The 13,103-nt window shown below is 37.9% G+C and overlaps 1 protein-coding gene across 3 annotated transcripts; it reads left to right on the plus strand.

Annotated features, from left to right (window-relative positions):
* Positions 1 to 527: 527 nt before the first annotated feature.
* LOC148850844 (SNF1-related protein kinase regulatory subunit gamma-1-like) lies at positions 528 to 6,924 on the plus strand. Of its 3 annotated transcripts, none has more exons than XM_088946060.1 (9): positions 528 to 794; positions 972 to 1,060; positions 1,568 to 1,675; positions 1,860 to 2,018; positions 2,714 to 2,796; positions 3,460 to 3,651; positions 4,281 to 4,657; positions 4,854 to 4,943; positions 5,479 to 6,551. In XM_088946060.1, exons 1-8 carry the CDS (start codon positions 614 to 616, stop codon positions 4,904 to 4,906), a joined length of 1,242 nt encoding a protein of 413 aa, XP_088802186.1. In that variant the 5' UTR covers positions 528 to 613; the 3' UTR covers positions 4,907 to 4,943; positions 5,479 to 6,551. The 3 variants fall into 3 exon arrangements, with proteins under 3 accessions (XP_088802186.1, XP_088802187.1, XP_088802185.1); XM_088946059.1 differs by having other exon boundaries at positions 535 to 794; positions 888 to 1,060; positions 5,479 to 6,924; XM_088946061.1 differs by lacking the exon at positions 1,860 to 2,018 and having other exon boundaries at positions 530 to 794; positions 888 to 1,060.
* Positions 6,925 to 13,103: the final 6,179 nt, after the last annotated feature.

The following is a 13,103-nucleotide window of genomic DNA, read 5'->3' on the forward strand; positions in this document are numbered from 1 at the left end:
TACTCAGATTTGAGATCCAGTCATCATCCGGTGTTCTAATAGTTCTAGAACCGCAAAAAAAATAAAATGGGAGAGATTGAATAATCTATAGTTGAGTGTAAAATAGTCTTTTTAATATTATCGTTGAAAAAAAAGTATTAATTAGCTAATTAGCTAAACTAAGACTAGTTAATAAATACTAACCATAATTACAAATAAATAAAATCAAAATTGGGCCCGTCTATAACCAAACGTTACTTCCCAAAAAACACTACAACCAAACGTAGCCAAATGCGGGCCGTACAGGTCATAGGCTGATCAATGCAACAGCGATATTTGGGCCCGTCTTCGGTCAATGCGGGTCATAGTCGTATACATAAAAATATCCTATATCTGTGGTGTTGATGGTTTTCAACGGTCAGCAAGGGAAGAATAGCACTACAGCCAAGCCAAGTGTCTGGAAACAGGATTCACCTGACCCGATTCATTCGATTCGCGGTCTGCTTGTTCCATGACACGTTTCACATTGTCTTGAAGTCGCAGAAAGTTGGTGACGGGTGTATTTGAATTCTGACGACGGAACGATAACAGAGAAGGTTTTGGAAAAGAGGAAGAGGAGGAGGAAAGGTGAAAGATGGATCTTAGGCACGTAGAGAGCATTTTGAAAGACTCGGAGAACGGTGGGTTGGTAAAGAAGAAAGAAGCACTGGTTTCGAAGCTTGACGATAGAAATGAAGTCGATTTCGGCACTGCTCTCCAGTTGTTTCTAGATCATATTTCTGTGGATTCAATCGTAGGGATCAGAAATTCACAAGGTAATTTCGTAGATGTCTTATGGTTTTTGCTATATAAACGGGAATTCTGCATGTTATCTTCTCTTTGATTTTTTTTTTTTAATTTAATGATAGTTCTGGAGCTGAACTCGGATGATTGCTTGCAAGATGCAATCCGTTTATTGTACGAAAAAAATGTATCGGGGGCTCTTATTGCAGGTGTCCTGGAATCCGATTCCACTGGGAGATACTCGGATCGATATGTTGGCTTCGTTCAGTTTGCTAGCATGGTTCTATGGTCTCTTGAGGTAATTCATTCCCACGACCTTGTACTTATTAGTGATCACCGTTTTCCAGATCTTTGTCAGAGGGAATATTAATTCACGGTGTCTTGATCTCATATATATGTGCTGTTCGAGTCAAGTATCCCTCATCTTTTATACTCTCTCCGAGACTTGGAATTAATTCAAATTCATGTTTTGGCTTCCCTCATTGCAAGTTGTATGGAATGTAGACGTTTTTTTTTTTTCTTTCATGCTGTAGCTCAAATTCAAAACAAGAATTCACGCGCTTGCGACCTCCTCGATCTAGCCAGTATATATATAATGGGTAAAGACAAACATCTCTTCGTTTGATCAAATACCAAGAGCCATCTCGATTTAATGATCATTAACGTGTGTCATGTAGCCTTTGGGGATTAGAAGTATCTTTCTCTTGTTCATTACTTGATGGTTTAATTTGGGAGAATTGATCAGTAAGCCTTTCAAGTGCTAGTTTTATGACACTGCTGTTGTTTGCATTTATGTGCAAACCAGGAACGTGAGAAAACAAATGCTGACATAATAAACGACGATGGGGAGACAATAAATATCAATGAGTTCTTCTCCATGCTGGAACAAATCCCTCAAATTGGGAAAACCAAGGTACGTATATATGTTTAATGCAACCATGCAAGAAAGGTTCACAATAATTATCAATACTTATATTTGCATGCAATGAATTTATATCAAGAGTTTTGTGGATTTTCTAAAGAAAGATTCAAAAACTATCAGGCCACTCTTTCCGGGCCAACGATGTAGAGAGATGCTTACTTAAAGTCATGAACAGGTTGGAGATCTAGCAAAGTCATTTCTATGGTACCCCTTCCTCCCTGTATATACAGATGATACATTCTTTCATGTCCTATTACTCTTCTCAAAGCATCGGCTTCAAGTTGTGCCAGTCATTGAGCGTTCCAATTCTTGTGTCCTTGGTTTTGTTACGCAGGTATGCTAATCTTTGTGGCTCGATGTCCATATATAGCATTGCAGTTGAACGTATTAGTTGGTGTTCAGGTTATTGACCTGTTCAATTTTATACTGAAACTGGCTCACCACTTAGTGGGCAGACAATAACACAGTGTTAGTGGTAACTCAAAAACTAACCACTGCTAGGTTCTCTAGGAGCAACCTAGATCATTAATTTCCACTAGGAATCAGGTACTAGGGCACTATGAAAATGGAATAAGATAAACTAGTAAACATGAGCGTAGATGGACTCATTATTTTGTATTGGGATCTAACAAGTACTTACGTACCTTCTCTTTCATTGCATTAATTCCATGAAAGAGCTCTAACGTGGTGAAAGAAAATTGCTGGAAGATATACTTTAATAATCATAACATCTTCTGATCATGTTGACAAATGATTATCCTTTTTGGTCGGAATAATTATCTTTATTTTAAAATGCAGTCAAATGCTTACGGTAATCAATATTACAAGGTTACTGAGTTTAGAGGTGGTGGGGGTATATAAATGAACGTGTGTATATGCACATATTCCTTAATCCTTGGTTATTTTCCATGTAATTTTCCTCCATGGGAAAACTACAGGGCAAAGACCAAGTGAAACAGTTGTTGAACACTTCAACTTTTTTTCTCTCTATTTTTAGTGGTGATAATGTGCTTTGTGCCTTTGTTTTAGAATGCAGTGGTGCAACTACTCCTTCAATCCAGTGGACTGGAATTTTTTGATCGCATAGCAAACAAAGCTCTGTCAGAGTTCCGGTATGTCAATCAGTGAAATAAAAACCTAAAGAGTAGCTACAATGAAATGGACTCTGCTGAAATAAGATGGTTGTCCATTGCTGGTTCATTTCATTGCCTCTTATAACTTGTTTACTGTTCACCATTAGAATTTAAGTTATTTCATTATACATAGATGAACTTAGGCAATGCTCTAGTATCCTTATCCATGCCATTCTGCTGGGGGTGAGATCTGACCTTTCGTGTGATAACCTAACAACTATCAGACCATTTGACCAACTGCCTTCTTTTGTGAAGTCAAAACTATCAACCACATAATGAAGCATGTAGTGGTATATAATGGATGACTACAATCATCTTATCATGCCAATTTCTATAGACTACTCTGCAATCCATGGATGATGACTTTCAGTTCTTCCAAGCAAGAAATAACTTCAGGTATGGGTGAGAGATGGTCTAGCAGCTAGAGAATCAATACAAACTGGACAAAAAGAGGTTTATGTGCCGGATATCAGAGGAAATAATAAACTTTTGTAAAAGTATAAAATTATAAATTATTTCTAGAGCACAATTTTGGATATACAAATAAGGTGCTCATTCCAGTGAAATCAGATTATGATAAAAACATATAATGCAGTACCTTAACTTATTGAAAAAAGTGTTTATGAGAATTATTCTGTTCAGGTTTGAGAGAGGGCGGTATACTTCTTATGTATATGGAGATCAGAGTTTAGCGCATGCTCTGCATATCTTGTGGGAAAACCAGGTTGATGGAATTCCGGTTGTCAACAGGGAGACAAAGAAGTTAATTGGCACTGTAAGGAGCAATGATGTCCATCTTCTACTGGACAACATTAAGTTATTTCATAACAGAAAGTAAGTTTGATATTTGATTTATTATTTCTTTTGGTAATTGATAAAGCTATTTACCATCCCATTAGATGATTGAGAACAATGGGTATTTGAACAATTGGGTAGTTCAGATTGGATCTCACAATAAGAGCTGGTTATCTAAGATCTAAGAAATGACAGATGGGTGAAAGGAAATGCAATTATTATGCTAGCTACCTGATGGGTATCCATTGGTGTCCAACACCTTGCAATGACCATCAACTCATCGAATACACCTATAGATTTACTCATCCCAACCTGATTGCCATCCTAATTCTTTGGGGTTGACTAATGAACCTCTGATGATTAATCCCCCAAGGGAAGTTTCTATTCCCATGGCCCAATGAACAATGACAAGGTGTAAGAAAATACCTTTTCTTTAGTGCCTACTTGATCTGTATTATGAAAGAGGACCATAAACTGGATGGACTAAGGTGTATTATGAAACAAGGGCATTATGAAAACACTGTCTACCATGATTATTGGGTTGAAATGTGCTGTTTGTTTGACAGTGTAATGGGTACAAACTACAAAATACAGTAAAGACTAGCATTAAAAAAATATCAACAGGGAGCATGATGGTTGAAATGATGCATGTTTCAATACAAATGCAGGATTATGAATGTAGAGGAGTTCATTCATTTGGATGTGGATGTCCCAAGCAAAGACCCCACCTTGGATCTCACAATCAACAAAGAACTAGGGACACTCATTTCTGCGGGTAATCTCCGCATAAAGGATGATTTCCACACAAGAATGGACTTCCCAGTTACCAATAGGAAAACAGACACACTCAAGCAAGTCATGGAGGTTCTGACAGGGTCAGCTAGCAATCGTAGCTTCCTGGTTGATGAATTCCAGAGCATAGTAGGAGTGGTGACATTGAGAGACATAATCATGCAATTCGCTCCCCCACTTATAGATTCAAGAATCAATGGAGGTGGTTTCTTTGAATCCGCTCTAGAGCAGGCAGGATGTCATATGGAAAATGGTATAATGAAAACTCACCGTTGATTTCTTTCCCCTTGCATTTGCATCACCTTTTTCCTTTTACCCTCTTTTTAGTCACAGAACCACTCATCTTTGACAATTCCACCAGTTTCTGGAGACAGTACATATACAAAAGAATATCATTTGACTCTAGTGGCATGACTTTTTTTCCCTCAACTCAACATCTTAAAATGTAGATAACTTTATGAAGAAAGAATCGGCAGGTCCAAAAACTAGAAGTGGATTATAAAGCTGAATTGCATGCAGAGTAGGGATCCAAGATTGAGGTAAATTTGCCAGTTCTGCTCCATTGAATATATATGATTAGTGGCATTTTCATGATTTTTTTTTGTAGATATCTACCTAATTGCCTGGTTCACTAGGGTTTTTTTCTTGGGGCAAATTATTTAAATATGCGTGTGGTTTCATTGAACTAATTTAATATACTCTATGGTTTCCAAGCCCACTTAAATATACCTTACTAAAGCATTTAACCATTAATGTTGATGGAAAAAAATTAAGGACAAAAATGCCTTTGATTGTTCTTTAAATTTTCAAAACATGCACTTGACTTTATGATGGCTTGCCATGCTTGCTGGCTCTTCCCAAATGTGGCCTTGGAGTTAAGTCAGATGAATCTGAAAATTTTAGCAGTCTTAATGCTGATATTGCCATTGCCCCAAATGTTTCTGAACCTTTTTTTTCTGAAATTGACCCCACAAAAGTTAGTTAATTATCAAGAAAATTTGGCATGATTTTCTTTCTGTTGAAACAAATTTCACTATGGTGAGCCTATGGAAGTGAAAGATGATCTTTGTCCAGATTGCCGTGGGAAGACTGTATCTCTCACTCTGGCCTTTTCAGAGAACACAATGTTTGTGTCTCAGAGCACCACAGTTCACTCTGGGATAAATTTGGAAGAAAATAAATCCTTACATGAAATTGGGTCTGAGATGGAAGCATCTGAAATGCCAGAAAGTCCTAGCAGGAGAGAAGCCATGGCTGTTCAGAATGAAATGAAATAAAGAATGTTGTGCTAGATGAAAGTTGCAATATTTATCATTCTCAAAGTTTCTTGCCAGGCAATTCTCTTCCAAGATCAATTGTGGAGGAAGGGAAGCATCATTCTGTCAGGAAATGGTTGGTTAGACAACAGGTGATTTGAGTCAATCTAACAAAGACACTGCAGACAGGCAATTGCAGCATTTTAATAACCATCTCGAAGTGGTTGGCCAGACAACAGTTGGTTCCAGCCAATCTAACAGAGTAACAGTGACACTATGGACCAGCAATTACAGCATCCTCATAACCATCCAAGCTTAAAATTTGATGTTTCAGAAGGCTCAAGTAGTATTAAGTGTCCTGTTGTTCAAGGGAGGACTTTTGCTGCTACCAGAATACCTTATGATGATCCCTCCTATGCGAGAGATGCTCAATTGCGCATGGCAGTGCTTCAGCATCTTCCTTCGTTGATTGGAGCTCTTCCAGACAGGAGTCCCGTGTGCATAAGCATTTAAGTGGCAAGAAGGCTGGCTTGGAGAATTGAAGGCATGATTTGTATACAAAAGCTCAAAGCACTGGATTCTCTTCCTCTGGAATCTCAAACCATGCACATCAAATTATTGCCAAGGGCACGAGCGAAAAAACTTCTGATGCGTCTGTTAGAAATATGGAATTCAAGGCTTTGAAAGGGGATGATACTAGTTACTGATGAGGAAGATGTAACTTCAGAAGTTGTTGAGGTGGCTGTTATAGATTTATCTTTTGTCAATCCAGCGGTTTTCGAGGACTATAAATTGAGTGCATAGAGAATTACAGAACAGAAAATCCTTCTGTCTCAGAATTATCAAGCATTCAATTAAAGGATGCTTCGTTAACAGCATTTCCAACTGACAGAGTGTGTTTCATCTGGTCTTTCTGAGGACTTCTTAAACTAAACAAGGGGTGCCTCAGTTTCGGAGATGGACATAAAAGATATCATTCTAGAATCCTCCAGAGAGAAAAAGAAAACAGTGTCAGTGGCTTCGATGATGTTGAGGCTCCTGGTCATGACTTTCAAGTTGCATATCTGCAGAATTAGAAAAGGGCAAATTTCTTAAACTATGGTTTAGCTAATTGAGCAACTATACCCTTATTGTCTTGTCATCGTCATAAAATTAAACTATGACAAAGGGGAAGAACAGAGAATTAAACTATGGTTTAATTATTGTCTTGTCATCGTCATAAAATTTTAACTGGATGAAATGTCAATTTTAGTCTTCCGTTAAATCCTATCTTTCCTCCAAACCTTCTCATCTTCCGTCAAATCAACTGTCTTTTTTCTCTGGATCAAGGTCTTTACGAAGCTGTTCTGCTTCTGGAGCAAGATCTTCCCTCATGCAAGCCTTATCGGAATTTCTTCACCACCGCCATTGCAATTGTTATGGTAATCACGCTCCCCCAGATCTCTCTCTCTCTCTCTCTCTCTCTCTCTCTCTGTTCTTCCCCTTTGTCATGGTAATCATCCTCGGTCTGCCCTCCTTTGACAAAAAGTTAAACCCTTGTTTCAATTAAAGCCAATTGGTACTCCACAGATACGGCCACCATGTGAGAACAGAGGACTTTAGAGAGGATTTTCTCTTGGATGTCTGGATGATTGAAGCTGATTGGGTTAGATTGGATGAGGCATCGAAAGTGCTGGTGAGTTGTGAGAAGCGAACCGTTCCAGCGGTTTCAAATCCATATACACGTTAGAGGATTTTCTCTTGGATCTCCGAATAATTGAAGTTGAGTGAGTTAGATTGGATGAGGCATCGACAACGCTGGTGAATTGTGAGAAGCGAATCATTCCAGCGGTTTCAAATTCATATCCACGTTAGTGGTAACCACCAGGTAGCATTCGTCTCCTCATATCAGAGATTGTCCACAATACTTTTGATATCCACCTTCTCTCTGGAGTTTCATCGAATGGCATTCAAGAAATTGCTAAAACCCGTCACCAAACCTTTGCAATCTTCTTCATCGGCTTGTATTATTTCTATAGAGAACCCTAATCTAGCCTCTTCCTCACCTGCTTGTGTTATCTCTATAGAGAACGCTAATCTAGCCAGACTACCTAGAAATTCGTCACCTGTCCCTCTCCCAAGAATCCCACTCTCCTTCATGTCTCAGTGCAACTATGGGAATCGAAGTAGGGGATTTTCAGGCAAGGGTTGTAAATCTGTCTGAAACGCTGGGAAGAGGTTCTCAATGACTTTGATCTTCCAATCGTACATGGCATCTCTAGGATTCGAAAGATTTTCCGCTTTGGGATCAAGAGTGGTGGTGCTCTCCAAGTTTGAGATGCATTTGTTGATCTCCACTGGTGGTGCCGCCAATTCTGCCTGGCAAATGGTGCCAAGGGTTTCACCTTCTCCCTGTTGGCCATGATGGGTTCTTGGGAAGATGGAGAGAGAGAGAGGTCGAAGGAGGAAAGGGTGCTGATGTTATGCCGCTGCATCGAGAGGAAGGGGACGAAGGTGAGATTGGGTTTTCAAAAAAAAAAAATAAACGTGGTATCATATGTGTACGGATCTAGATGGAATATTAACAGACTAATTAACGACAGGGTAGAGCAAGTAAGGGTAATTTAAGACAATAGTTAAACATTAAGGGTACAATTAGTCAATTACTTAAATGATAGGGGTAGTTTAAGAAATTTGTCCATTAGAAGCCTTTGAACTAAGTTAGGGTTCGAAACCATAGGTATACAATTATATCCATATTTATATCTATAAATTATTATTAAATGTGTGAATGAGAGTGAAACTTCTGTTTGATTAAAATAATTCAATTTTTACCAAAACAAAAACCTCTATTTTTTAATTTGGTCACTTTCTAATTGAAAGGACAGAAATGTAGATTGAATGATTCTTTTTTACTTATTCAAACTTCTCTTATTTAGTTTTATATTTAAATCTATATTTATACTAATGTTAAACGTATGAATGAAAGTGTGGAACTTTTATAACTAAAATATCCTAATTTTTGAATTTGGTCCCTTTCTGATTGATAAAAATGTAATTTGAATAACTACTTTTTTCCTCATTCAAAATTTTCTCCTTAAGTCTTATATTTAATCTATAAACTCCCATCAACATTCATTGAATCTTATATTAAATAACTACAAAATAAGTGTGACAAAGAATAATTGTTTTTATTGATGATAAAAAAATAATATTAACAATAAATGGAATTGTTTTCATATGTAGTGGCAAGTTAAAATTCAATATTTTGGGCCAAATGTGTCAATCCTTGATTAGGCACATTTTTAATATCGTATAATCATTGTATTTAACAAAAATAAATGTGTCAAATAAGAATTATTTTATAAATATAAAAACATAAAAAATTATAGAAAATTTTGGGAATATATTTTCAACACTTATTAGTTTAGGGTAAAAGACTTGAATCTCTCCTAAAGTTTGGGTCTTTCATAAATATTGAAACCTCTCCTGTTGATGTTATGTCTAATAGATTAATCAGAAGTTTCTTTTATCCTTATTAATTCTTCAAAATTTCAAAATATTGGAATCTCTCTTGCTCGAACATAATAATGGCATCATAGATATGTGTTCTCAAGCACAAACTAAGAAAAAAAAGGATGAACATTCATATTAAAAACAAGAGGAAATTTCTAAGGGAAAAAGAAAAAAGAAATGCATATGTTTGGGTTTTTGGAAGCCACGTGATTTTTTTTTTTTTTTGAAAATTTTATCACTATTCAAGCAGGATATAGATTACTCTTTTTAGGGTATTTTGGTTAGTATAAAACCATATGTTTTATCTAAGGTCAATCTTGATATTTAAAAATGTTAAGGTAATGACATCTTCAATTTCAGATAACATTCTAGCGAGATAACAAAAGGGGGTGTGGATGCAATGATGTAGGAAAGTTCAGGGGAGGACAGTGCTATTAGCATAAAGTAGGTATTGAACCATAACTTTCACAAAGTAGAGAGGGGAGGTTTGAGCAATTTATCCATGATCTAATCTATTTAATCCACCTAACTCTTTTCTCTTCATGCTTTTGATTTTTGACCCCAGAAAAAAGTAGCAAATTTTCTATTTAGTTGCTTGCAAATGGATTCTGAGAGCTTAAATATGTTCATCAAGTGCATTAGAGTTGAGGGACCTTGATAAGAACCTCCCAACTCGCTGAGGATAAAGTTCTCTTCAACCCACTAATTTTGCTTGTAAATACCTCCTTTATGCTTCAGCCAGGAGGCAAAGGAATTTTGACCCCTCCTCCCCCATTGTCTCAAATGCCCAATATCCTGGAGATCATTTTTTAAAGGGAAATTGCAAATTAGTACTATCTTGTACTTTAGGGGTAGTTTCACTTTAGTACCAAAACTTTAAAATGTGCCACTACAATACTTGAACTCTCAAAAACCACCACCGTAATCCTTCAAAAGCCTAAACCCACAATCATTCCTCTCTCCACTCTTATTGTTCTCTCTTTTCCCTTTCATCATCTTCCCTCCACCCTATGTTGTTGATGTCAATCAAGTCTCCAAGCAAGAGATAAAGGATTACAAGGCACCTCGAGTAGGGACTTGATGATTTGCAATCTAGTCGCTCCTTGCTGGAAGGCAGTTCGGACGTCGAACTAGCTACGTGGCCAGGTCAAATTGCAAGGCAAGAAGATCAGAGTGTTCTGGGATGCTTTACTCGGTGTGGGCACTCTGATGCTTAAGTTAGCAAAGGAGATTTAAAGAGAGCTAATTGCTTGTAAGTATGAGAATATGAGAGCTAAATCACACGTACCATGTGAGGCTAGATGCGAAGTCTTTATATAGGCAAGCTATTGTGGGCCTCACAATGTATGTTCGAGATCACCGACCTATCTAGCCCGGAGTTAGCTTCGCACCCAAAGATTGACTCCAAGTAAGTTGATAAAGCTTATCCAGGTCCATTCAATTTGGGCACGGTGAAGATAAGATCTATTGATGTGTGCCATGATCCTGAGGAGATCGGAGACAACTAGCTTGCTTCTAAAAGAAGGCTATGTGGCATCTCGGCACATTGGTGAGTGTGGCAAGCTGCTTAAGCCCTGGTCTTAGTTGAGTGACCCGAGGTGAGTAGGATTGCTAAGGTGTCCGAGATTGCTGAAGTGTTGCCATTCACTACGTCACTCCACATGTCATTGCTTCATTGGACAAGCCAAGAAGGTTGGTGTAGGTTAATCCACATTGAGGATTAGTATAGATTCAGTTTCCTTTGCAAAAGCGCATAATCAAGGTTAATGCGCATAAAGTCATTGGACCAAGGGAAGTAAGGGTAGATATGGAGGAAGAAAAACGATTTGGTTTGTTCAAGAATTAAAGCAAAGGCTTCATCACCAATACGACCATATCATACCAAAATGTTCCAATCAAAGGTAGGAAGTTATTTCTAGCAAGATTCAAAGTATCGATACGTATCATATCAGGAGCACCCCGATACACCCCTATAGAGGGTGTATCAGGGTTTTGATTGGTTCAAGGGGTGGACCTTAAATCGCCCCCCCTAAATCGGATTTGAAAAAGAGAAAAAAAAAAGTATTCATACTGTCCGATATGCCTCTAGCCCCTTTACCGGCATATCGATATTTAGAAGGAAAAATTCCCGATTAGTACCCTGTACTTTGGCCTAGTGCCACTTTGGTCCCCGAGCTTTAAAATGCAACAATTCAGTACCCAAACTTTTAAAATGCGACAATCAAGTACTTGTCGTTAACTAGTTGTTAACCGGTCGTTAAGTGACATTTGAAAAAGATAGAGATGCCCTTCAAGTGTTATTTAATTTTCTTTATCAACCATCTAAACGTTGACGAAAAAATAACAATCCCAAATTCTTGCCTCTTCCACTCAAGAAAATTAGGGTTATGTTTGAGTGGGCATTCTAGGGACCCCAACTTTCTTGAATAGAAGAGGCAAGGATCTGAGAATGTTAATTTGTTTGTCAATGTTTGGATGGTTGATAAAGCGGTTGTTTGCCATCGTTGCCGTTTCCTGGAGCAACGGCGTCACATAAAAAAAAATGGTGCTCCAGGAAATGAGCATTTGTTTGGAACCGTTTTTCCATAAAAAATGGTGCTCCAAGCCATGCCTTGAAAATCGGTAAGCCATAGCTTGGAGCAACACCAAATTTGGCGTTTCCTGGAACTACAGCTCGTTGTTGCCAATAGGGCAATGATGTGGCACTGGATAATGGGTACCAGTGCTGAAAACGTTTCATGGAGCATTGGTACCAAATAGAAAAAGTTGTTGTTGCTCTAGGAAATGTCCTACCTAGCAGCAATGGTTCCAAACAAAAATGGAAGGCACGGTGCTTCCAACCACACATCAGCAGCACCGTTTTTTATGCATCTGCAACATCAATGCCAAACATGTATAAAGAAAATTAGATGACACTCAAAGGACAATGTCTTTTTCAAATGCCACTTAACGATTACTTAACAATTAGTTAAAAGCAGATATTGGATTGTCATGTTTTAAAAGTTTGGGTACTAAATTGCCACATTTTAAAGTTCGGAAACCAAAATAGCACTAGGTCTAAAATACAAGGTACTAATCAAGAATTTTCCCTATTTAGAACCTTGGTTTCTAGTACATCCATGGTGATTGGTGTCCCAACTCCCAACTTTGATGTTTCAAATGTTATAGGTAGAAGTAAAATTCCATTGCCAACAATGAAGTATCAAATCAAGGTCTTGAAACAGAAAGGGACGAAATTTGTCCCTAGCCATTCGTCTGCGACAACCTAGCTAGAAGGGATATTGGAGATTAGCTGGTTAGGAACCATTATTGATACTTGGATATTGGTCCCGGACCAGACCAGACGGTCGAACCGGAAAAAATGGGAACCAGTTCTGTTTCCCCCCAAAACCGGATTTTCTCAAAAAAAAAAAACATTGATTTTGGTCAGAAAACTGCTGAACTGGGCGATTAATCGTTCGAACGGTTTTGATTGTTTTTAATTTTTAATTTTTTTGTCAGAATAAACCGACCATTTGGTTCGAACAGCCAGACTGTTTGACCCGATAATCGGACCCCTGACCGGTTCGGTCTTTGGGTCGGTTTTAAAAACCATGATTGGTCTGCATGAGGATAATTAGGATTTTTGGGTTTGCATTGTACATAGTAACGCAACCTAGTTCCAAGGTTTTGATGAACTTGATGGACAAAGATGGTGATGGGTGATTGTTGCCCGACCAGTTGAACGTAGTTTATACCCATCTGGCTAGAGATATCAGCATTTGTTAATGAAAAGAAAATGGGTTAGAGATGAATAAAGAAAGAATAAAACCCTTATTTCAGTTCTTTTTTTCAAAAACCAACGGAAGCTAGGAGACTGAAGGAAGAATAGAAGAAAAAGCATCGTCGCCATCACTCCATTTCGGCATTATGTTTCCATTCCCTGTTGCTTCTTTTGTTGGAACAGAA

This window comes from Nelumbo lutea, chromosome 5 (assembly GCF_056320005.1).
Source record: "Nelumbo lutea isolate HS-2025 chromosome 5, American lotus-T2T, whole genome shotgun sequence".
In the NCBI taxonomy this organism is placed as follows: domain Eukaryota; kingdom Viridiplantae; phylum Streptophyta; class Magnoliopsida; order Proteales; family Nelumbonaceae; genus Nelumbo; species Nelumbo lutea.

What these genes read in the sequence shown, in the direction of transcription:
- LOC148850844 (XM_088946059.1), top strand. Translation starts at nt 614, where the DNA reads ATGGATCTTAGGCACGTAGAGAGCATTTTGAAAGACTCGGAGAACGGT. An exon ending in AGGGATCAGAAATTCACAAG is followed by an intron (nt 795 to 887) that starts GTAATTTCGTAG and finishes ATTTAATGATAG; the next exon opens with TTCTGGAGCTGAACTCGGAT. An exon ending in AAGTTATTTCATAACAGAAA is followed by an intron (nt 3,652 to 4,280) that starts GTAAGTTTGATA and finishes ATACAAATGCAG; the next exon opens with GATTATGAATGTAGAGGAGT.